The 24,984-nt window shown below is 58.4% G+C and overlaps 1 protein-coding gene across 1 annotated transcript in view; it reads left to right on the forward strand.

Moving 5' to 3' along the window:
* LOC124545536 (titin-like) overlaps positions 1–24,984 on the forward strand; it is a 90,628-nt gene that overhangs the window by 39,958 nt on the left and 25,686 nt on the right. Inside the window, exon 2 of the mRNA XM_047124484.1 lies at positions 16,524–17,532. Coding sequence (XP_046980440.1) covers positions 16,524–17,532 — 1,009 coding nt within the window. The remainder of the gene's footprint in view (positions 1–16,523; positions 17,533–24,984) is intronic.

Consider the following 24,984-nt stretch of genomic DNA (forward strand, 5'->3'; position numbering starts at 1 on the left):
TGGGCGGTAGCAAGCGCGGGAGGCGCGGCGCGGCGGCGCGCAGAGTGGCGGCCGCTCTCTCGGCCGTCCGCGCCCGCCCGCGACACTGGCTGGGCCTTGTGATTCTCTGCTCTGCTGCTGTGCTGTGCTTGCGTGCCTGCCGTCCCGCTCGCTCTCGCTGTGTGTTACGCGCGTCGTCGAAATGGCAGATCAGGCGGCTACGAACGAGACTGCTGCGGCACCCGCCGCCACCGGCACTACGAAGAAGGCCAAGTCTGCGTCGTCTGCGAAGAAGCCGCGCGCCAAGCCTGCGCACCCGCGCACCTCTGAGATGGTGACGGCCGCCATCAAGAGTCTGAAGGAGCGCGGCGGGTCGTCGCTGCAGGCGATCAAGAAGTACATAGCCGCGCACTACAAGCTGGACGCGGAGAAGCTGGCGCCGTTTATCAAGAAGTACCTCAAGTCGGCCGTCGTGGCGGGCGAGCTGGTGCAGACGAAGGGGAAGTTCGCGTCCGGCTCGTTCAAGCTTGCCGGCGCCGGCGGCGGGGGGGCGGCCGAGGGCGGCAAGGCTCGTGCCGGCGGTGCCAAGAAGAAGCGCGCCGCTCCGGCCAGCAAGGAGAAGAAGGGCGCCCGTGCGGCCGGCGCAAAGAAGGCTGGTGGCGTGAAGGCGGCGACCGGTCGGAAGGCGGGCGCCGCCAAGAAGGCGTCTGCGGCGTCGGCCGCTCCCGCGGGTGCGAAGAAGGCGGCTGCGGCCAAGCCGGCCAAGGCCAAGTCGCCGTCGAAGGCGAAGAAGGCCGCCAAGGTTCCGACGAAGAAGCCGAAGGCGCCGCGCCCGAAGAAGGCGACGACGCCGTCTAAGGCGAAGGCTTCGCCCAAGAAGAAGAAGTAGAGTAGAGGAGAAAGAGATGGGAAAGGAAGGGTTTGGCGCTTGACTCCGTCGTCCCCACCCCCCGTCGTCGTCTAGTGGCGCGCAAGAGACGCGCGGCCCAAAACGGCCCTTCTCAGGGCCATCAAAGCACGTCGGGGAAGGTTTTGATTGTCGTGTTGCGTTTGGTGTGGGTGTCTGTCTGGCGTTTCTGTATGCCCGTGGGGATGCTGTTTGCGTGCCGTGGTGGTTGGATTGCGGGGGTCGGTGGCGGGTGTGGGCGGCGGTAGCGGTAAGCGGTGTTGTTGTTGTTGTTGTTGTCGTGGTTGATTGTCGCCGTGTTTGTGGCGGCGGCCGACGGTTGGTTTTCTGTCACGTTGTTTTGTTTGAATACGTTGGTTGGCTTGCCTGCGTTCGTTCTTCTCGGATGTCTGTCTTGTCGAGTCGTGTCTGGTCTTTGTTTTGTTTTGTTCCTTTGTGTGTGTGTGTGTGTGTGTGTGTGTGTGTGTGTTATGTTTTGCAACGGGGGGCACGTTGAGATGCGGAAGGAGTCGGCGGGGATTTCGGTGGCGTGTAGAGCGAGCGAGCGCGCCTGCCTGGCCGTTGGCCGTCGGAGTGGAGTGCGGGTTGTTTTGTTTTCGAAACGAAAGCGGCGGCCGGCCAGCCACCCGTGCGGTGTGACGTCGGCCGTTGGGTATTGTGCGCTTTGAGCGCCGGGGAGGGATGATGTGTGATTGTTGCGCGCTGCTAGCAGGCAGGCAGAGTGAGCGGGTGTGGCGGACGGACGGGAAGTGGTGGTTTTTGTTTTTGGGTTGCGGGGCGAGAGGCAGGCGACCGACAAAGTTTGCTCGCGACGGAGAGATGTTAGTGGCCCTGAAAAGGGCCGTTTTTGTTTGTGCGGTGCGGTGCCGCGGCGCGGTTTAGGCGCGCTCGCCGCGGATGCGGCGCGCGAGCTGGATGTCCTTGGGCATGATGGTGACGCGCTTGGCGTGGATTGCGCACAGGTTGGTGTCTTCGAAGAGGCCGACGAGGTAGGCCTCGCTGGCCTCCTGCAGGGCCATGACTGCGGAGCTCTGGAAGCGCAGGTCGGTCTTGAAGTCCTGGGCGATCTCGCGCACTAGGCGCTGGAATGGCAGCTTGCGGATGAGCAGCTCTGTGCTCTTCTGGTAGCGCCTGATTTCTCGCAGGGCGACGGTGCCCGGCCTGTAGCGGTGGGGCTTCTTGACGCCTCCGGTGGCGGGCGCGCTCTTCCTCGCCGCCTTGGTGGCGAGCTGTTTGCGCGGCGCCTTTCCGCCGGTGGACTTGCGGGCCGTTTGCTTTGTGCGGGCCATGGCGGTAGCGGTAGCGGTAGCGGAGCGGCGTGCGTGGATGTTAGGTGCGGCGCGGCGTCCGGTGCTGCCTTGACAACGGGCCCGCGCGCCTCCGTGCTGCGCTTATATGCCCTCGGTTGCGCGTGGTGGGGGGAGGGCGGGCCAGAGTCTATATAGGGGGGCGGCGGGCGCGCTGGGCGCAGACCGTAGCCGACTCGCCAGCCGCTGCAGCTGCTGTTTGTGCACGTTTTGCTTTGCCCGAGGAAGGAAGGATGACAGGCCGCGGCAAGGGAGGAAAGGGGCTCGGCAAGGGTGGCGCCAAGCGGCACCGCAAGGTGTTGCGCGACAACATCCAGGGCATCACGAAGCCCGCCATCCGCCGCCTGGCTCGCAGGGGCGGCGTGAAGCGCATCTCTGGTCTGATCTACGAGGAGACCCGCGGGGTGCTGAAGGTGTTCCTGGAGAACGTGATCCGCGACGCGGTGACGTACACTGAGCACGCCAAGCGCAAGACTGTGACGGCCATGGACGTGGTGTACGCCCTGAAGAGGCAGGGGCGCACCCTGTACGGTTTCGGCGGTTAGGCTGCGTCGCAGCGGGCGCTGGCCTTCCCGCGGCCGTGCTTGTGGGTGGGAGAGACTAGAAAACGGCCCTTTTCAGGGCCACCACACTGTTCGGAAGTTGAAAAGTGCGAAAGAGTCTGTGTTGTTGCTGCGTGTGTGCGCTGTGTTGTTTGTTTGTTTGTTTCTTTCTTTCTTTCCGTTTGAGCGACGTGATGTGACTGGGAGGGGAGAAGGAAAGGAAACGTGTCATGTGGCTGGCTGTGTGTGGAGCTGCTTCGTTTGTGTGTTTGTTATTGTGTGTCTTTGTATCGATCGCGACGGAGATGGCGGGCTGTGTGTTGTTGTGCGAGAGGCGGTGATTATTTGCTTGCGTGGTTTGTCTCTGTGTGTTTGTTTGCGGCGGCGTTGGGGTTTCCGAGGCAAGGCGTGTGGGCATAGGCGGCCGGATCAGCTGTTTCGTTCGTGTCGACGGCCGTTGCGCGCGGGAGTGGAGGGCGGTGTGTCGACACGCCTCCCTTTAACAATGGTCATTATTGCTGCCGTTGTCGGTTTGGAAGGCGACTGCGACCGTGCAAAATGTGTGTGTGTGTGTGTGTGTGTGTGTGTTGGGCCACACGGGCTGTGTGGACGACAAGATGGCGGACGTGCGCCGGCGGCGGCTGTGCTGTGACAGTGCAAAGTTAAAACAAAACAAGGTGCGGCGAGGACGACTGAAATTTTGCTTTGGACGTAGGTGTGTGTGGTGGCCCTGAAAAGGGCCGATTGTTGTGGGCCGAGCCGGCAAAGCGCGTTGCGTGCAGGGGAGCACGCGGCGCTGCGATTGCCTGGCCTCCTTTAGGCCTTCTTCTCGGTCTTCTTTGGCAGCAGGACGGCCTGGATGTTGGGCAGGACACCACCCTGTGCGATGGTGACGCCCGACAGGAGCTTGTTGAGCTCCTCGTCGTTGCGGATGGCAAGCTGCAGGTGGCGCGGGATGATGCGCGTCTTCTTGTTGTCGCGGGCCGCGTTTCCGGCCAGCTCGAGCACCTCAGCCGCGAGGTACTCCATGACGGCGGCGAGGTAGACGGGCGCCCCGGCGCCGACGCGCTCTGCGTAGTTTCCCTTGCGCAGGAGGCGGTGGATTCTGCCGACCGGGAACTGGAGCCCAGCCCTGCTTGAGCGGGACTTTGACTTGCCCTTGACTTTGCCTCCCTTTCCGCGTCCGGACATGGCGATGGGCTAGCGACGGTGCACACGAAACGGAAACGAAAACGACCGGTGCGAGCGGCAGCGAGTCGAGCAGCGGAGTTTTTTTTTTTTTTTTTTTTTTTTTTTTTTTTTTTTTTTTAAATATTTCATTCCACCACCGGAAGGGTGGGGTGGGCTCATATAGGGCTTACTGCCCGTTTGGAGCCTTAGTTTATCTTACGTTATTCTGTGGTGACACAATTTATTTGTTAATTTGGGGAGGGAATCTACAATTTTTTATTTATCTTCTCTTGTTTACTTTTCTTTATTTGTTTGTGATCTTATTTGTTTGTTTGTTTGTTCTGGGGAAAATACACAACTCCGGCATTTGCCTTACGGCTGAGGGAAACCCCTGAAAACCTCAGCTGGAGTCGGGTGAAAGTCCTTAGAGTGTTCTTCTATGTCTTTTATTTATTTATCTTATTCTGTTGTTAGATGTTGGGGCAGATCTTTGCTTTCTGTTATTGCTTTTATGTCTTCATGTTTGTCTGGGTATTCTTGTTCAGTTGCTATTGCTATAATGTGAGGCGGATATGGGTATTTATATGCTGGTGCATTTAAATGGTAAGGTATTGTCGTGATTAGCGTCTTGATGTCTTGATTAGTTGTTAATCTGTTATTTCCGTATGTTGCCATTTGCTTTATGATTCTGTCTTTTATCGAGTCTATTTCGAGTCTATTGTGAAGTGTTGCTGTTGGTTCATATTGTATTTGCGCTAGTTTCCTTAATATTCTTCTGTCTGTGGCCTTTATTCTGTTGCATTGTGTGGTTGTGCCGCCCCATACTACTGCTCCGTACTCCATTATTGGTCTTACGTACATTTTGTATAGGTGCAAGACTGTTCTTGTGCTTGCTCCTCCGTTCCTGTGTTTGAGTAGTTGTATTCTGTTTGCTTTGGCGTTGGCTATGCTTATTTTCTTGGTTGTATTTTTCTCCCAGTTCAGTAGGCTGTCGAAGTCCAATCCTAGGTATTTGGCGGTAGGACTTGGTTTTATCGTTTGTCCCCATAACGATATTTTCACATCGTCTGGGTTTTGGGGCCTGTGTCTGGTTAGGTGTCTGTGTTTTATTACCAGTACTTGCGTTTTTGTGGGATTTGGGCGGATCCTCCATGTTGCTAGCCATTTTTCTAATATCTGGACATATCTGTTTGTTTTTATTGTTATCATTTCGGTGGTTGCTGCTTGGCACCAGAACGCTGTATCGTCGGCATACAGGGCTATTTGTTCGTTGATTCCGGTCGGTTTTGGGATGTCGGCTGTATAAAGATTGTAAAGTAGAGGTGAGATGATAGCCCCTTGTGGTACACCTGCTTTGGGTTTTAGTGTGTCAGAGTAGGTGTCTCCGACTTTTACTACGATCTGTCGTTCTGTAATCATGTTGTTTATTAGTTGCACTATTTCTTTCGGTATGCTATGTTGTAATAGTTTCTTTAATAGCCCTGTATGCCACACTTTATCAAAAGCCCGTTCTATGTCGAGCATCAGTACTGTTGAGACCATACCCGTGTTTATTGCTTCGACACTGTTACTAACTAATCTTAATATTGCGTGCCGGCGCACAGTCTCGCACAGTCTTCGAGATCACGGACTTCCTCGGTCCGGTGGTGACGGAGGCTAAGCAGCGATGCTGCTGTTCCTCCTTAAACTGCTCAGGTGTTGTCAGGATGGCCTCTCGAGCAGCCGGGGTGGGGGTGCTTTATGGGCTCGGGTGCGGCGGCCGGTTGCGCGCGCGCCCCATTGGTCGGCGGCCGCAACAGGGCGAGCTGGTAAAGGTGCGGCGGCGGCTGGCGGCGGGTGCCACTGTGTGGGGAGACGCTGACTAGAGCGGAGCGCTTGCTACTGGTGTTGCTGCTGCCGTACGTTGGTTCGAGATGCCGCCCAAGACTAGCGGGAAGGCCGCCAAGAAGGCTGGCAAGGCGCAGAAGAACATTTCGAAGGGCGACAAGAAGAAGAAGCGCAAGAGGAAGGAGAGCTATGCCATCTACATCTACAAGGTGCTGAAGCAGGTGCACCCTGACACGGGCATCTCGTCGAAGGCGATGAGCATCATGAACAGCTTCGTGAACGACATTTTCGAGCGCATTGCGGCCGAGGCTTCTCGCCTGGCGCACTACAACAAGCGCTCGACCATCACGTCCCGCGAGATCCAGACCGCTGTGCGGCTGTTGCTGCCTGGCGAGCTGGCCAAGCACGCCGTGAGCGAGGGCACGAAGGCGGTGACCAAGTACACGAGCTCCAAGTAAGGAGGTGGCTCTGGAATGGAAGGAAGGATGGAGAAGGCTCCTCCGTTGCGAGAGCGGCAAAACGGCCCTTTTCAGGGCCACCAACTTGCCTTTTGCGGGAAGGGCGGAATTGTTGTTGTTGTTTGTGTGGACGGCTGTGATGTATGTGTGCATTTTGATTGTGGGTGGGGGGGCGCGTCAAAGCGTGTTGCGCGGGGTACGGCCACGAGGTTGGTCGCCGTGGCGTGGAATGGTGGCACGCCTCGTTGGCGTGGTTTTTGACCCATTGGTGTTGTTGGTGTGTGTGTGTGTGTGTGTGTGTGTGTTACCCGTCTGCGAGGGGGGACAGTGTGATCGGCGACTTTTGTGTCACCGTAACGACGGCCGTTTGCGGGTTTGTTTTTTTGCACATCATACATGGCGAGGGTGAAATGTGAAATGTTTTTGTTTGGTTTTTTTTGCCGCCCACTATTCCCTTTGCTGTACGCCGAGTTTGACAATGGTGCGACGTAACTGCAGCGTGGAGGTGTGTGAGTGACGTTGAAATGAACGTGCCATTAAGACGCATTGTTTTGTTGTTGTATTGTACTGTACGTGTACGGCGACACGCACGATGATGTACCATTCGACTCTGATGTTTGATAGCCGTGTCTGACTGATTGCGTACGACGCACGCACACCGATGTCGTCATTCAAGATGCACGCTAGACGACGACGGCGGCGGCGGCGGTCGTTTGTTTGGCGAATGTCTGTACACGTGTTTGTCTGTGTCCATCCGGTATGTATTTGTTTGTTTGAAAGTGTTTTGTGTGTCGGTGACGTGGTCCGATCCGTCGCCCCCTGAGTAACTGTCGATCGGCGCGATAGACCGGCGTCACGCAACTGAACCGAAGTCTTGGGCACACCCGTCATACTGTTGTACACCGTCGCGCTGAGAACGGTAACGAAAGGTTGACTTTGATCGGTCGAATGTCTGGGCAGAACGTGAGGAATGAGGCAAGAGTGCAAGGAGGGGGGGCAAAAGAGAGAGGAAGGGAAAAAGGGGAGGAAACGCATTCGTAGAGCAACGGAACGTTCCCGTGTCGGAGGCGTATTGGAGCCGCACTGAAATGCGTTTAACGGCGGCGCGGCTGCAAGTGTCTGCCGTGGTGAACGTTACCTTTGACGGCTGCATTGGGCTTTGCCTTTGCTTTTGCTTTCGCTTTCGCGTTCGCTTTCGCTTTCCCGGATGTACGTAACGTTTGTTGATATGGTTCTGAGGAAGAGTGTATGACAGTGCCGTGCCGTCCATGTTCGTGTGCCCTCCCATTGTGTGTATGCTATTGTCTGTGTACTTGAATGATGTATGTAGGTGTTAGTGGACATGTTTTACCAGTGGGGGGAAATGGATCGTCGATAGTTGCCGTCACTCTGTCACGGTCGAGATGACGCACCCTCCGTACAGAAAGGTGTCGGGAAAGTGTGTGTGTGCGTCCGTGAATTGGCAGTGTTTGGAGGTGGGCGTGCCCTGCATGTGGCCCGGAAAAGGCTGTTCGTTAGGCGGTAGTGTTGTGTGGACAGGGGAGGGGCATGCGTAACGCTGCTGGCATGGCATTTCGGGAGATGGGAGGGGGCAAACGAGGAAACGAGGAGCGGCGGCCAAAGACGGGACGGGGAGGGGCGCGGTGTGGGTGGCTTGCGCCTGTGCTCGGCGTTGTGGTTTGTGCAAAAGAGGAGGAGAAAAACAATGTGAGTTGCCAGGGAGGGGAGCGGTGTTGTGTTGTGGTTGTCGTGGTGTAGCCGCAGACGCGGCTGTCAGTGAACGTGGCGAGACGGACGGATGCGCGGAGGGGCGGGGGCGGCGCATTTCGCCGGTGCCGTGCCGTGCCGTGCCATGCCTGAAAGCCGCGTGGTCGCTGTGTTGTTGGTGGCGTGGGGGCGAGGAGAGTACCGTACGGGTGTGCTTGTGCGCCGGAAATGGCACACTGCGCCCGCCCGTCTTGGAGGCTGATGGCTGTGGTGTGGAAATGGGGCGCGGTGATGTTGAAGAACAGAAAAGAAACCAAGAAAACGGAAGGCGTGATGCGGCGGTGGTGGTGAGAGCGGGAAAAACAAAACAAAAAAAAAAAAAACAACAAGAAACAAAAAAGAAAACAAAAAGTCTATCAATATTAAAATGTAAATGGAAATGGAAATGGACCCAGGTATAACCTCCCTGCACAAATAGCAGAGAGTCCGATGATAATAAAAATGTGCCAGAATGTTAACGTCCCTACAAAACAAACCCAACGATAATATTAATGAAAGAGTGAACCGTATGTAACATTGCAACAGACATAATGAAACCTGATAAATTGTATAAGGGCAGCAGCGTTGACCTTTGGCCCTGTATTCAGAATAAAAAGAGCCAAAGATCGTTACCCCAATGAAAAAGACACTGAAACACGTATGTAACATAGTAGCGATGGCGAGACATTGTAGCATCTGTGACCAGAGAGTTTGCGCTGGACTGCGCGAGTGTTGCGAGCGGTTCTCAGTCAGTCAGTCTGTCAGTAGTCGTTGCGAGTCCGTAGCTCTGTGTAGTTGAGGGCTGTACTCTGTCAGTAGTCGTCGCGTGCAGTACGCTAATAGTCGTCATGCAGAGCGGTCGGTCAGTAGTAGCAGCCGAGTGCGGTTGTGTGATGTAGGCGGTCGGCAACACTGGTCAAGATGGTGAATAAGGTATACTGTTAATTAATATAATCATTAGATAATGAAAAATTGTAATTATTCTCCAACAAGTTCCCCAATAATAATCTTTATTTCAAAAGCATTTTTCAAACATTTAATTTTTTATTGAACTAAAGAGTTCGTTGCACTTCACATTTCATTCCACGTCTTTGAAGAAAAATGTCACTAAAATCACAAAAAAAGAGAATATTATTATTTGCAATGCAGTTCCTCCAAGCGCTGCGCAACAACCAGAGCAGAAATGTGACATCCATTTATTCGGAGGTAAGACTTTAATTCTGATTGTTTTGCACAGGGCCAAAGACCGATATTTCGGTTTAATTGAAGTTTCTTGTCACTGAACGGACTTTTGTAAATGTTGTGTGAAGACTTTATATTTGAGTCAGATTGCGAATTTCACATTTTTGTTGCCATTTTCAATACCTCTCATTGTGGGCGAGGTTACAATTAGCGCAATGTCCATTAGCATCCGTAAATAACATTGTCCATTATTTTAAATTTTGCTGGGAGGTTACAACACACACACAAAAAAAAAACAAAAAAATTGCATTTATATCCGCTCCTCAATTGTAGATACCCCTTACACAGCTGTGTGCAATGAATGAGTGCTGGCTGGTAATTAATTGCACTCCTTGGAGGGAAATGCCATAGGAAGTAGTCTTTAAAAAGTGAATGTTTTTCGTTAAGAGACAAAAGTTACTTTAGAAAAAAAGTAATAGTGGGGCTTTTGTTGTTGAACAAAAGAAGTACAATGAACATACGTTATCAGATTTGCGCAATGCAGCGTCACACCACCTTTTTGATTATAACACAATATACTATACATCGTCCCGAACCGTGACCAGAGTCGCGAGACGAGCAGAGCACGCCGCCGACGCCCGCTCAGTACAACCGTCCACCCGCTACTACTGTCGACCGACTACTACCTCTCCCGACTCGCGCTACAATATATATAACAACTGTTCCTGGCGACCCGGTGCGTGCCACTACTGTCGTCTGGCGCGGTCCAAGCGCCGACTAGCAGCGATAAAGAACTCTCTGGTCAGACAGAGATGCTGTCATGCCTCGCCATCGCTCTGGTAATGAATACATACGTGTTGCAGCGTGCGTACCACCGGAACACGCAGTGGCGGAGCCAAAGACTGTGTTGTCGAGGTCGAGTGCGAGTGGGAAGAGAGGCAGCGTCGGCACGGAGATGCAAGCGAGCGCGAGACGCACGGGGGCTGCGGCGTGGCGCGTTTGCGGTCGGCGCCTTTGGTGGCAACGGCCGGGACAAGCAGCGGTGTATGGTGTGGTGCGGGGCGGACAGGGGCGGCGGTGGACGGGGAGGAGGCGGCGCGACGACGGCATGGGGGCGAAAACGGGACGGGGGACGGCGGATGTTGAGAGGCGTCACGCGCGGACAGGACACAGACACAGAGACACACAGATTGGAAAGGGAGGGTGCGCGGTAGTAGTTGGGAATGTGCGTACCGTGCGGGATGGGAGTGGGCGAGGAACACGGTCGTGGCCCCTGTTTTGGGTGCGTGTGATGACGTCGGTGTGTTGTGGGAAGGGAAGGTGCTGTGGCGGCGGCGCGTAATGGGCGTAGGCCGAAAAGAGAAAGGAACGTGGGCAGTGTGTTGGCAAGCGTCGGTTCGACTGCGACGTTGATGGGCAGGGCAGGGCAAGGTTAATGGTGGTAGGAGTAGGCGTGTGGGCGCAAAAAATCTGCCGCTGCAGGCGGTGCCGTAACCGCCATGGCGGGAAGGAGAGAGGGCCAAAGAAAGAAAGAAAGAAAGAAAGAAAGAAGAAAACAAAAAAAAAAAAAAAAAAAAAAAAAGGAGGGGGGGGGGGGCGAAAGTGGAGAGGCGGTGGTGTGAGAAGGGCGGGGGCGGAAGGAAGGCAGGAAGGACAAGAGGCGAGGCGACGGCTTGCTTTGTGTATCGGTCGGTCTCTGGCTATGCTTCGTTTTCTGCAGCAGGGTCGGTGCGCGGCGTGGCTCGCGGCAGTGGGAACGCCTGGTGGCTGGACGGCCAGCAATGCGGTTGGATGGGCGGCCACAGCACCGCACCTGTGCCCGAGGAGGAGACGCTGGCGGCGGGCCCTGAGGTGAGGCCGGCTCGGCTGGGGCTGTGGATGTGTAGGTGTGCGCCGCTGCTGCAACAACGAGTAAAACGCGAGAAGGAGGGATGGCGGTAGAGAGAAAAAAAAAAAAAAAAAAGGTCGTGTTGTGTTGATGCGCAGGCAGACGCGTACAGAGGGACGAGCCCGGTCTGCAGCAGGGTGTGGCCGTGCCGAGTGCAGAGCAGCGGCGGCTCGGTTCGGTTCGGCCCGGCCCGGCCCGGCGGGCCGCGCTGTTGTCGCGGACGTGAGCGCCCCCTGGCGGGTGGCCGGAGGCGGCGCGGCGTGTTGGACGTGTGGCTGGTGGCAGTGCACAATTTGCGAGTGGCTGGCGGTGTGGTGTGGCGGTTGGCGCGTCGGGCGGCGGAGAGGTATGTGTTGCGGGCGCCCTTTGCTGCGCTGCGTCGTTGCGTGTGCCGTACAGGGCGGGCGCTTGTCGACTGTGTGGGCGGTGTGGCGAATTGGCGTGAAACGGCTGCCGAGAGGTGTGTGGTAGCGAGCCGGTCGGTGGTGTCAGTGCGAAGGGGAATGTGCGTGCGTTTGGCGGTTTCGGTGTGCTTTTTGCGGCGTGAGAGTGGGAATTAGTGGGGCCGGCTGTTGTGTTGGTTCCTTGTGTCTTGTGTCGCGTAGCTTGATGGCAACGTGGAAGGACGCCGGTTTCGTTTCGAGCCTTGCGTGTGGTTGTCGACGTTGACTGGTTGGCGTGTGCCGATGCACGTGCATGTGTGGGTCGCGAGTGCGTTTTTGGCTGGCTGTGTGTGTGTGTGTGTTTTGGGGGGGAAGGGGGAGGCGGTGGTGAAAGTGCAGTCGTTGCCACGGGCGTCGTCGGGTGGGGCTGGGGCTGTGCGTCGTGGCGGAAAGGTGGTAGGTTGCGGGAAGCGAGCCCGTCGTTGACGGTGTCGCGTGAGTTGTGAATCGAGTGGGGCGCGGGGCGCGGGACAGGAGCAGCGTGCCGCTGCGTCGTGGTCGTCAGCAGAGGCTGTGCGTGTGCTTGTCCTTTTTGTGGGCGGTTCGTGCGAGGCGTTTTTGTTTTGTGTTGCCCTAGTTGTTAGTTTATTTTGTTTGTGTTTGTTATTTTGAGACGACGACTGGTTGGTGGCGTGCGCGCGAAGTGGCGGTGTGCGCTTCCCGTGTCGTTTGTGTTGTTTGGTTTTTTTGTTTTTGTGTGTTTTTTTTTTTTTTTTTTTTTTTTGCACTGGGCCCCGGTGGGTGGGTGCGTGTGTGTCGATTGCCGGCTGGCGAAAGGTGCGCCATCGGCGGGGTGGGTCGCCGGCACAAGTAGAGGCGGCGGCGTTGTTGCTGTTGCTGTTGTTGTGTGGTGTTTGTTTTGTTCGGCTGTGTCGGCGAGCTGTGTTGCGGTGCGTGTGAATGGTGGTGCAAAAGTGCTGGCGTTGGGGCTGCGACTGCGACGGCGGCGAGCCGCGGGCGCGCCATTGATAGTGATGTTGTGAACAGCGGCTGTGTACGGTAGTGGTGTTGTTGTAGCACGACGTGCATCCGGGCCGGCGCGGAAAGCGCAGTTGCGGGCGGTTGCCCTTCGGTGCCAGCCATGTCGCGTGAGCGGCGGGTTGCTCTGGTGTCGACACGTGGTGCTCTGGGTTGTTGTGTGGTGCCCTTTGGCCGGTGGGGGTGGTTCGCGTGTGTCTCGTTCGCGCTCGGTGTCTGGTCGTGGTCGTGCTGCTCCCCCGTCTGTCGGCGGTTTCCGACGTCGTCTGTACGTTTTTGTTCGTTTGCGGCGTGCCTGCCGACGTCGTCCCGTCGCGACCTTTCAACCGAAAGTGTGGCGCCCGAAGGTGAACGAACGTAACCCTGACCTCGGCGCTTTACGCTGAGCCGAGCGAACCGAACCGAACCGAACCTAACCTGTGGTGTGGCGAGGTGAGCTCAGCCTGTGAGCCCCTAACGTCTACGTAAGGTAAGCTGTCCGGCTCACGCCTCACGTTTGAACGCTTTTTTAACCTACGTTTGACGCTTCTTAACCTAGCACTGACCCCTTAACCTAACGTGTAACCTAACCTAACCTAACCTAACCTAACCTAACCTAACCTAACCCAACCTAACCTAACCTCTGACGCCTGACGTGTTTGAATGCTTAACCTAAGTTTGACGCTTAACCTAACCCAAGTCCCCTTAACCTAACCCACGTCCACCTAACCTAACCTAACGTAGACGTGTAAACGTAATGTGTAACGCGTAACGTGTAAGGTCGGCTGTCGTGTGTGCTTGACGGCAGATTGGGTTGGTCTGTAGATTCGGATTGCGGTTTGCCTCGGTCGAGGGGTTGGGTCGGAAGCGGCGAGGGGCGGCGGCGCCTGTTGCGCAGGCGGCGTCCGTTTGCGGCGGGCAATTGTTGAGAAACGGCTGTGAATGTTGGCGGGCGAGAGGAGGAGGACGGCGCGCGATGTGGCCCGACGGCTGCGGGCCGATCGGGAAACGGCGGGAGGGCGACGGAAGGCGATGGGGCGGCGGAGGCGCGTTTGCACGGCCGTCATCGCCGCACGCCTCGGCTTGTGTGGCTGTGGCGCCGGCCGCGCTGGCCGGGCTGCCGCGGCGACGGTGTGGGAGTTTTGCCGAAGGTTTGGCCATTGTGGCGGGTCGTCGGCTGGGGCTGTGGGGGCGGCATTTGGGCGGGGGCGGCGATTCTCGGCGGGCCGACCCAGGCTGTAGCGCGCGGTAGCTGCAGTTTGGCCGTGGTTTGCGGCGCTGCCGTGGCGACTGGTTGGCGACTGTGGTGTGGCTGTGTGTAGCCCCATCCTCGGTGGTTTGAAAGGCGCGGGCGGTTGTGGCGCAGGTTTGGGGCTGCTCCGCACAGGCTGTCGGACGTTGGGCGGTAGCAAGCGCGGGAGGCGCGGCGCGGCGGCGCGCAGAGTGGCGGCCGCTCTCTCGGCCGTCCGCGCCCGCCCGCGACACTGGCTGGGCCTTGTGATTCTCTGCTCTGCTGCTGTGCTGTGCTTGCGTGCCTGCCGTCCCGCTCGCTCTCGCTGTGTGTTACGCGCGTCGTCGAAATGGCAGATCAGGCGGCTACGAACGAGACTGCTGCGGCACCCGCCGCCACCGGCACTACGAAGAAGGCCAAGTCTGCGTCGTCTGCGAAGAAGCCGCGCGCCAAGCCTGCGCACCCGCGCACCTCTGAGATGGTGACGGCCGCCATCAAGAGTCTGAAGGAGCGCGGCGGGTCGTCGCTGCAGGCGATCAAGAAGTACATAGCCGCGCACTACAAGCTGGACGCGGAGAAGCTGGCGCCGTTTATCAAGAAGTACCTCAAGTCGGCCGTCGTGGCGGGCGAGCTGGTGCAGACGAAGGGGAAGGGCGCGTCCGGCTCGTTCAAGCTTGCCGGCGCCGGCGGCGGGGGGGCGGCCGAGGGCGGCAAGGCTCGTGCCGGCGGTGCCAAGAAGAAGCGCGCCGCTCCGGCCAGCAAGGAGAAGAAGGGCGCCCGTGCGGCCGGCGCAAAGAAGGCTGGTGGCGTGAAGGCGGCGACCGGTCGGAAGGCGGGCGCCGCCAAGAAGGCGTCTGCGGCGTCGGCCGCTCCCGCGGGTGCGAAGAAGGCGGCTGCGGCCAAGCCGGCCAAGGCCAAGTCGCCGTCGAAGGCGAAGAAGGCCGCCAAGGTTCCGACGAAGAAGCCGAAGGCGCCGCGCCCGAAGAAGGCGACGACGCCGTCTAAGGCGAAGGCTTCGCCCAAGAAGAAGAAGTAGAGTAGAGGAGAAAGAGATGGGAAAGGAAGGGTTTGGCGCTTGACTCCGTCGTCCCCACCCCCCGTCGTCGTCTAGTGGCGCGCAAGAGACGCGCGGCCCAAAACGGCCCTTCTCAGGGCCATCAAAGCACGTCGGGGAAGGTTTTGAGTGTCGTGTTGCGTTTGGTGTGGGTGTCTGTCTGGCGTTTCTGTATGCCCGTGGGGATGCTGTTTGCGTGCCGTGGTGGTTGGATTGCGGGGGTCGGTGGCGGGTGTGGGCGGCGGTAGCGGTAAGCGGTGTTGTTGTTGTTGTTGTTGTCGTGGTTGATTGTCGCCGTGTTTGTGGCGGCGGCCGACGGTTGGTTTTCTGTCACGTTGTTTTGTTTGAATACGTTGGTTGGCTTGCCTGCGTTCGTTCTTCTCGGATGTCTGTCTTGTCGAGTCGTGTCTGGTCTTTGTTTTGTTTTGTTCCTTTGTGTGTGTGTGTGTGTTATGTTTTGCAACGGGGGGCACGTTGAGATGCGGAAGGAGTCGGCGGGGATTTCGGTGGCGTGTAGAGCGAGCGAGCGCGCCTGCCTGGCCGTTGGCCGTCGGAGTGGAGTGCGGGTTGTTTTGTTTTCGAAACGAAAGCGGCGGCCGGCCAGCCACCCGTGCGGTGTGACGTCGGCCGTTGGGTATTGTGCGCTTTGAGCGCCGGGGAGGGATGATGTGTGATTGTTGCGCGCTGCTAGCAGGCAGGCAGAGTGAGCGGGTGTGGCGGACGGACGGGAAGTGGTGGTTTTTGTTTTTGGGTTGCGGGGCGAGAGGCAGGCGACCGACAAAGTTTGCTCGCGACGGAGAGATGTTAGTGGCCCTGAAAAGGGCCGTTTTTGTTTGTGCGGTGCGGTGCCGCGGCGCGGTTTAGGCGCGCTCGCCGCGGATGCGGCGCGCGAGCTGGATGTCCTTGGGCATGATGGTGACGCGCTTGGCGTGGATTGCGCACAGGTTGGTGTCTTCGAAGAGGCCGACGAGGTAGGCCTCGCTGGCCTCCTGCAGGGCCATGACTGCGGAGCTCTGGAAGCGCAGGTCGGTCTTGAAGTCCTGGGCGATCTCGCGCACTAGGCGCTGGAATGGCAGCTTGCGGATGAGCAGCTCTGTGCTCTTCTGGTAGCGCCTGATTTCTCGCAGGGCGACGGTGCCCGGCCTGTAGCGGTGGGGCTTCTTGACGCCTCCGGTGGCGGGCGCGCTCTTCCTCGCCGCCTTGGTGGCGAGCTGTTTGCGCGGCGCCTTTCCGCCGGTGGACTTGCGGGCCGTTTGCTTTGTGCGGGCCATGGCGGTAGCGGTAGCGGAGCGGCGTGCGTGGAGGTTAGCTGCGGCGCGGCGTCCGGTGCTGCCTTGACAACGGGCCCGCGCGCCTCCGTGCTGCGCTTATATGCCCTCGGTTGCGCGTGGTGGGGGGAGGGCGGGCCAGAGTCTATATAGGGGGGCGGCGGGCGCGCTGGGCGCAGAGACCCGTCCCGGCAGAGCAGCGAAGACCGCGCTGAGCCGCCGTAGCGAGAGGACGCTCTGGCTCACCGCAGCTGCTATTGTCTCGCTCGCGCTATTGTTCTCGCGCGTCTTTGTCTGCGCGCCTTTGTTAAGGTGCGTTGGTCAACGGCGTCCGCGTGGCAAAAGCAAAAGCTTGTCTCTCCTGCTGACTACTCGCGCGCGGGTTGGTTAGCGGCAAAATTGTCGTGTTATTTGCTACTGGCTGTGGCACAAATCGATTCAGGAATCGATTTGCGTCACGCCTAGGGAACGTTAGGGCACGCTGTGATCCAGGACCCCCTTCACGTGGGACCAGTCCGCGATCACTAGAGTTAGATATCTACATCTTTTCTTTCTCAATTACAGGTGCCCCATGGACCCAAATAATAGCTGCCTAACCGCCATAGAGGATGTTGTCACGACAGACCGCACTCTGTCGGCGGCAACATCCGCCACACCACCCGCCCACAGCGATACCGCGTCCACGGTCGGCGCTTCCTGCGCCCCCTCAGGCTACCGCCCCATCTCTGCTGTTGAGCTGTATGTGATTATGAATCGCATAGCAAAGCCAGAAACACCCGCAGAAAAAGAGGCCGCGGAAAGGGCGTACGCACATTTCGTGCGCCACGACTTAGCCGCCGCCCGGGCACAACAGCCGCAAACAGAGTCTTCCTTTCCGCTGAGTGAACTGCCGCGCTCGGCCATAGAAGAGGTGATTGTTCCGCCGGGAGCCCTGCTGGGTGTAGCAACTCAAGATGTTGCTGCTCTGGCGGAGGCGGCCCCGAATGGTGTTGCGTCACCAGTCTTGGCTACTCAAGAAGCCAGTGCGCTGCTGATCGCCCCAACGGACAATTCCAGTGAAGAAGCCGCTAGCGCGCCAGTCCTCGCCGCGCAGAGACTGACTGACAGCGACCACCCCAACCCAACACGGCACCCAACAACGCCAGTTCTACTAGAAATTCCTGAAGCCAACCTGGGGACACTTCTATCGGCAGAAATGCCGATGGATGTGCAACAGGCATCACGGAAACGACCAGCCACCTCTGACTCTGAGGAACAAACCGCAGTAACCGCGCCTGAAGGGCGCCAAACAAAAAAGAAGGCTGCTGCTGCAGACGCCCCCACAGCGCCCCCTGCAGCCGAGGAAGACGGTTTTACCGTACCAAACCGGCGGCACACTGCCAAGCCCAAAAGGCTGGAGAAGGTGCTCGCCCCACCGCCAGCCACATCAAATCGGTTCGCAGAGGCAACCGAAGTTGTCATGGAAGCGGAACCCGCCGCCCCAGCACGTAAACACACACGCCCCCCTCCAGTAGTCGTGACGTGGGACGACGAGTTCATGGACCTCCGCCGCATGATTAAAGAAGTGGTGGAAGTAAAGTCATTCAAAGTCCAAGCGAATAACGTCTACAAGATCCTCCCAACATCCATAGACGAGCACAAAAAGCTCATGGATCTTGTTAGGGATCAGGGACTCCATTGCTATACCCACAACACCGAGTCCCTGAAGCTACTAAAGGTGGTTATACGCCACCTGCCAATCAAGATGGACCCCACCCACCTTAAACAAGAACTCGCGGAGTCGGGTTTTTCCGCGCGCACGGTAGAATTAATGACATCGCCGCGTACGCACAAAAAGATGCCGTTGTTCCTTGTCGTCCTAGTGGACAACGAGGACAACAGGAAAATCTTCCAACTCGACAAAATTGCGGACATCGACGTCTCAGTTGAACTACTCAAGGCCAAAGGCAAGAGGCTTCAGTGTTACTCTTGCCAAGGCTTAGACCATGTTGCACACAACTGCACCATGCCCGCGCGTTGCGTAAAGTGTGCAGGTGCACACCAAAGCCGTGACTGCGCAAAAAAGCGCGACGAACAGCCCAAATGCTGCAACTGCAGTGAGCCGCATGTTGCTAGCTACAGGGGCTGTAACGCATTCAAATCCCGCAAGCGTGGCAAGGCTGCCAAAAAAGTGCAGCCAGGAGTCAGTTTTGCGTCCGTTGCCGGGAGACGGGCTGCTGAACAGCAGGCCCCGCCTCGCGGTGAACGCCGCCTACCCGCCCGCAACCTGCAACCACCTACCAACACACAGCCGGAACCCAGTGCTGCTGGGCTACTCCCACCGCCCCCCCCCCGACCCGCGCCGAAAATGGACAGGCTGCCCCTGCTGCGCAGACACCCGTCGCAAAACAGTGCCAGCCTAGTACAGCCCCAGCGCCACCCGCCCCCGCGGCCGCGAGCGCTATCAGTGATGACCTGCAGACGCTACTGCAAACATTAAACAGAATCATGACACAACTACCCAGTCTAGTCTCCGCAGCTGCGACGGCCCTCCAGGCCATCGCCAAGCCCCCCAGTCATGGATAACGACCATACCCATGGCCTGACTATTTGCGTTTTTAACGCAAACAGTCTTATACCGCAGCAGGGTGAATTTAGGGAATTTCTATACAGCGAGGCAGTAGACATCTGCCTCGTCTGTGAAACATTCCTAAAACCCGGTGTGCACGTCAGGGTCGCAAACTACAGCTGCTACCGCACCGACCGGCCGACCCACGGCGGCGGAACGGCGGCGTATGTTAGGTCGTCCTTGCGGCACTACCCGGTGCAACTGCCACAACTCGAGCACGTTGAAGCCACCGGCGTGACCGTCAACACGTCTGTCGGCAAGATCACCTTCGTGGCGGCATACCGGCCGCCGCGGGGTGTTCTGCAAGAGGCCGATTTCGACACCCTACTGGACATGGAGGGGAGGCTGTTCATCGGGGGGGACTTTAACGCAAAGTCCGCCCACTGGAACTCCCGCCTCACAAATGTCAGCGGGCGCCGACTTGAACGCGCCGCCCTCAGACACGGCGCCATCATTCTAGGGCCCTACGACCCAACCCACATCCCAGTGCGCGGACAACCTGACGTTCTCGACGTTGCTATACTGAGGGGGGTCGATCGGTTTACGACTGCCGAGACGAGGACGGCTTTGTCATCAGATCACCTGCCGGTGATCTTCGACATAGACGTCGTCGGCGCGGCGGTGCGGGCCGGTCGTCCATCCTTCAAAAATATCAACGTCGAGCACTTCCAAACCGAGGTAAGGGAGTACCTCACAGATGCCCCTGATCCGGAGGAGGTGGGGGCGGAAGCCGCCATCACCTCCCTAAATCAGGCGCTCCTGCGAGCGGCAGAGACTGCCACACCTGGTCGCACTCATCGACCGCAAGACAGGTCGCGACGCCTCCCGCAAGCAATACGGGAGCTCATAGTTGCGAAAAACCATCTCTTCCGTGAGTGGCAAATAACGCGACAGCCGGTAACGAAACGCCGCGTAAACCGCATGCGTCGTGCCATCACTGCGGCCGTCCGCGAACACCGCAACCAAGCATGGGCCGACCTTGTCGAGTCCCTCGACCCAGATGACGGCAGTGCATGGCGAGTCGTGAGAGGTTTTCTGCGCCGCAGGCAGCGCATACCTCCCCTGCAACTCGGTCAGGACCACTACTGCGAGCCGGACGCCAAGGCAAGTGTCCTAGCGGACACCTTTGAGGCAAACTTCCGACCCGTGGTAGAAGACATCGACGTGGTCCACGTCCGTCTAGTGGAAGAACGTCTCCCAGTCTTCCTCGACGCACGAGAGGAGGGTGACAGCATAGACCCCATCACCGCCGAAGAAGTCGCATTGCAACTCCGATCGCTCAACGCCCGGAGGGCAGGTGGCATCGACGGCATCCCGAACTCACTCCTTAGAAATCTTCCTCAGGAGTACGAGCAATACCTGGCCACAGTCTTTAACAAAATCCTGGCCACTGGTGTCTACCCCTCGGTGTGGAAACATGCCGAGGTGGTGGCCATCCCGAAGCAAGACAAGGACCCCCGGTCGCCATCCAGCTACAGACCCATCAGCCTCCTCCCAAGTCTCTCGAAGGTTTTCGAGAGACTTTACGTGCGGCGACTTCTGCAACACGTGGACCAGGAAGACATACTGCCAGACGAACAGTTTGGTTTTCGTGGAGGTCACTCCACGACCCACCAGCTGCTCCGCCTCGTGGAACCAGCTATGAGGGCGCTGGAGACGAGGGAATACCTTGGGGCGGTATTCCTGGACGTCTCACGCGCCTTCGACTCCGTGTGGCATGACGGCCTCGTCTACAAGTTGTTTGTACTCGGGGTACCGACGTCGCACGGAGTGCTTCTCAGGTCCTACTTATCTGGCAGGACTTTCCACGTCAGGGCAGAACAGGGAAGGTCCACAAACAGACCCATACGTGCCGGCGTACCGCAGGGATCGGTACTAGGCCCCATACTCTACTCGCTCTTCACCGCCGACGCTCCGCGAGTGAACGGAGTAGAGTTGGCCCTCTATGCGGACGACACTGCTCTGTTCACCCGGAGCATGAACGCGCATACCATGGGGCGTCGCCTCCAGCAAGGATGTGAAGCGCTCGGTGCTTGGGCCACCATGTGGCGCCTTAAATTTAACGCTGGCAAGAGCCAGGCGGTGGCGTTCACGAAGCGCAGAGTGCCGCCAAACCTAGAAGCCCTACACATCGCGGGAGGCCCCATCCCGTGGTCAAAAACAGCTACCTACCTCGGAGTGAGACTAGACCAGCGGATCACCTGGGCCCCACACATCCAGTGGATCCGAAACAAGGCGATAGGGCGGCTTCGCGCACTCTATCCCTTGTTAAACCCGGAGTCCACATTGCCCTCCCGTCACGGCATCACGCTGTATCTGACACTGGTACGTCCAGTGCTAGAGTACGCGGCCGTGGTGTGGGGCAATGCCGCCGACTCCTCGATACGATCGCTACAATGCGTCCAAAACAAGGCGCTGAAGCTTGCGCTGGGCCTTCCCAGGTTCTACCCAACCACCTTTCTCCATGAAGACATGGGTATCCTGACGTTGCGGGACCGATTCCGAGTCCTAGCACGTCAGTTTTACCAAAAAGCGGGTCAATCCCGCAATCGGCTCATTCGGGGCTTGGGCCAGCAGCAACACCATCGACCAACTACCCGTTGGCCGGACCTGTTGCGGGAATAACCCTTCCCCCAACAACACCAGGACCCACGAGACAAACACCGAGAGGACCCCAACAACAGTTAGGAAGTCTTTTCAAAAACATCTCTTTCAGGTCCTGCAGGAACAGCACGCAAGTGCTTACCCTGCTCACACACGTGCCTCAGGTAGGCACATGAGTAACGGAGTCGGAGTCGCTGGGCGCAGACCGTAGCCGACTCGCCAGCCGCTGCAGCTGCTGTTTGTGCACGTTTTGCTTTGCCCGAGGAAGGAAGGATGACAGGCCGCGGCAAGGGAGGAAAGGGGCTCGGCAAGGGTGGCGCCAAGCGGCACCGCAAGGTGTTGCGCGACAACATCCAGGGCATCACGAAGCCCGCCATCCGCCGCCTGGCTCGCAGGGGCGGCGTGAAGCGCATCTCTGGTCTGATCTACGAGGAGACCCGCGGGGTGCTGAAGGTGTTCCTGGAGAACGTGATCCGCGACGCGGTGACGTACACTGAGCACGCCAAGCGCAAGACTGTGACGGCCATGGACGTGGTGTACGCCCTGAAGAGGCAGGGGCGCACCCTGTACGGTTTCGGCGGTTAGGCTGCGTCGCAGCGGGCGCTGGCCTTCCCGCGGCCGTGCTTGTGGGTGGGAGAGACTAGAAAACGGCCCTTTTCAGGGCCACCACACTGTTCGGAAGTTGAAAAGTGCGAAAGAGTCTGTGTTGTTGCTGCGTGTGTGCGCTGTGTTGTTTGTTTGTTTGTTTCTTTCTTTCTTTCCGTTTGAGCGACGTGATGTGACTGGGAGGGGAGAAGGAAACGGGCCGCCAGGACGCAGCTCGCCCTCCCGCGAAGAGATGTGACCTCGAGCTCGGCATCGCCGTGAAGGAGGCCACAGCAGCCCTCAAAGCCGTAATGGCGGTGGAGAGGGCTGCCTTCGCAGCCGCCGTGGCTGCAGAGAAGGAAGAGGCCTTGAGGCAACTGCGTGCAGTCTTCGCCCAAGGCCTCAGTGCAGTCGTACCTGCGAACACTCCTGCGACCTCGCAGAAGGACGTTCGCGCGCCTGTCCCAGCGGTTGCCCCAGCAGCACCGCAGGTGAAAGGTGCAAAGAAGAAAACCGCCAGGGCAGTCTTCATCGCGCAAGCGTCGCCGCGCTGCCGCGCCGAACTTTTGTGTTACAGGGAGTAAGCCACTGCGGCCGGCCCAGGAGACAACGAGGGAGCCCAGCCGCGGCACCGGACTGACCCAGCGAACGACCACGCAGTACATAGGTAACGTTGCACGATACCTCACGCTAACCCCCCTCACCTTGCATGCTCTGTCGCAGCTAGCAAACCGCTACTGCTCTTACTTCCCGTCCTACTGTCGCAGAGGTTTTTTTCCCTTGGCGCTGGCCTTGGCACTTTTTTTCCTCTGCTCTTACAACCGCTACCCTTCGATCGCTTTCGACCACTACTATCTCCTGATGGACCATGTTAATGAGTAGCCTTACCCAGACGCATGGATAACATCACAGCCTGCATCCTGTGACGCCTTGATTCAAAACTAACATGCATACGGAGGTGACAGTAGAACTTTTGTGTTGGTCACCACGTTGGTGCGGGCGTGGAGGGGCCCCATCCTTATATGCGCTGGGCGCAGACCGTAGCCGACTCGCCAGCCGCTGCAGCTGCTGTTTGTGCACGTTTTGCTTTGCCCGAGGAAGGAAGGATGACAGGCCGCGGCAAGGGAGGAAAGGGGCTCGGCAAGGGTGGCGCCAAGCGGCACCGCAAGGTGTTGCGCGACAACATCCAGGGCATCACGAAGCCCGCCATCCGCCGCCTGGCTCGCAGGGGCGGCGTGAAGCGCATCTCTGGTCTGATCTACGAGGAGACCCGCGGGGTGCTGAAGGTGTTCCTGGAGAACGTGATCCGCGACGCGGTGACGTACACTGAGCACGCCAAGCGCAAGACTGTGACGGCCATGGACGTGGTGTACGCCCTGAAGAGGCAGGGGCGCACCCTGTACGGTTTCGGCGGTTAGGCTGCGTCGCAGCGGGCGCTGGCCTTCCCGCGGCCGTGCTTGTGGGTGGGAGAGACTAGAAAACGGCCCTTTTCAGGGCCACCACACTGTTCGGAAGTTGAAAAGTGCGAAAGAGTCTGTGTTGTTGCTGCGTGTGTGCGCTGTGTTGTTTGTTTGTTTGTTTCTTTCTTTCTTTCCGTTTGAGCGACGTGATGTGACTGGGAGGGGAGAAGGAAAGGAAACGTGTCATGTGGCTGGCTGTGTGTGGAGCTGCTTCGTTTGTGTGTTTGTTATTGTGTGTCTTTGTATCGATCGCGACGGAGATGGCGGGCTGTGTGTTGTTGTGCGAGAGGCGGTGATTATTTGCTTGCGTGGTTTGTCTCTGTGTGTTTGTTTGCGGCGGCGTTGGGGTTTCCGAGGCAAGGCGTGTGGGCATAGGCGGCCGGATCAGCTGTTTCGTTCGTGTCGACGGCCGTTGCGCGCGGGAGTGGAGGGCGGTGTGTCGACACGCCTCCCTTTAACAATGGTCATTATTGCTGCCGTTGTCGGTTTGGAAGGCGACTGCGACCGTGCAAAATGTGTGTGTGTGTGTGTGTGTGTGTGTGTTGGGCCACACGGGCTGTGTGGACGACAAGATGGCGGACGTGCGCCGGCGGCGGCTGTGCTGTGACAGTGCAAAGTTAAAACAAAACAAGGTGCGGCGAGGACGACTGAAATTTTGCTTTGGACGTAGGTGTGTGTGGTGGCCCTGAAAAGGGCCGATTGTTGTGGGCCGAGCCGGCAAAGCGCGTTGCGTGCAGGGGAGCACGCGGCGCTGCGATTGCCTGGCCTCCTTTAGGCCTTCTTCTCGGTCTTCTTTGGCAGCAGGACGGCCTGGATGTTGGGCAGGACACCACCCTGTGCGATGGTGACGCCCGACAGGAGCTTGTTGAGCTCCTCGTCGTTGCGGATGGCAAGCTGCAGGTGGCGCGGGATGATGCGCGTCTTCTTGTTGTCGCGGGCCGCGTTTCCGGCCAGCTCGAGCACCTCAGCCGCGAGGTACTCCATGACGGCGGCGAGGTAGACGGGCGCCCCGGCGCCGACGCGCTCTGCGTAGTTTCCCTTGCGCAGGAGGCGGTGGATTCTGCCGACCGGGAACTGGAGCCCAGCCCTGCTTGAGCGGGACTTTGACTTGCCCTTGACTTTGCCTCCCTTTCCGCGTCCGGACATGGCGATGGGCTAGCGACGGTGCACACGAAACGGAAACGAAAACGACCGGTGCGAGCGGCAGCGAGTCGAGCAGCGGAGTGCGTGCCGGCGCAGCCGGGGTGGGGGTGCTTTATGGGCTCGGGTGCGGCGGCCGGTTGCGCGCGCGCCCCATTGGTCGGCGGCCGCAACAGGGCGAGCTGGTAAAGGTGCGGCGGCGGCTGGCGGCGGGTGCCACTGTGTGGGGAGACGCTGACTAGAGCGGAGCGCTTGCTACTGGTGTTGCTGCTGCCGTACGTTGGTTCGAGATGCCGCCCAAGACTAGCGGGAAGGCCGCCAAGAAGGCTGGCAAGGCGCAGAAGAACATTTCGAAGGGCGACAAGAAGAAGAAGCGCAAGAGGAAGGAGAGCTATGCCATCTACATCTACAAGGTGCTGAAGCAGGTGCACCCTGACACGGGCATCTCGTCGAAGGCGATGAGCATCATGAACAGCTTCGTGAACGACATTTTCGAGCGCATTGCGGCCGAGGCTTCTCGCCTGGCGCACTACAACAAGCGCTCGACCATCACGTCCCGCGAGATCCAGACCGCTGTGCGGCTGTTGCTGCCTGGCGAGCTGGCCAAGCACGCCGTGAGCGAGGGCAC

The sequence above is a fragment of the Schistocerca americana genome, chromosome 8 (assembly GCF_021461395.2).
Source record: "Schistocerca americana isolate TAMUIC-IGC-003095 chromosome 8, iqSchAmer2.1, whole genome shotgun sequence".
In the NCBI taxonomy this organism is placed as follows: domain Eukaryota; kingdom Metazoa; phylum Arthropoda; class Insecta; order Orthoptera; family Acrididae; genus Schistocerca; species Schistocerca americana.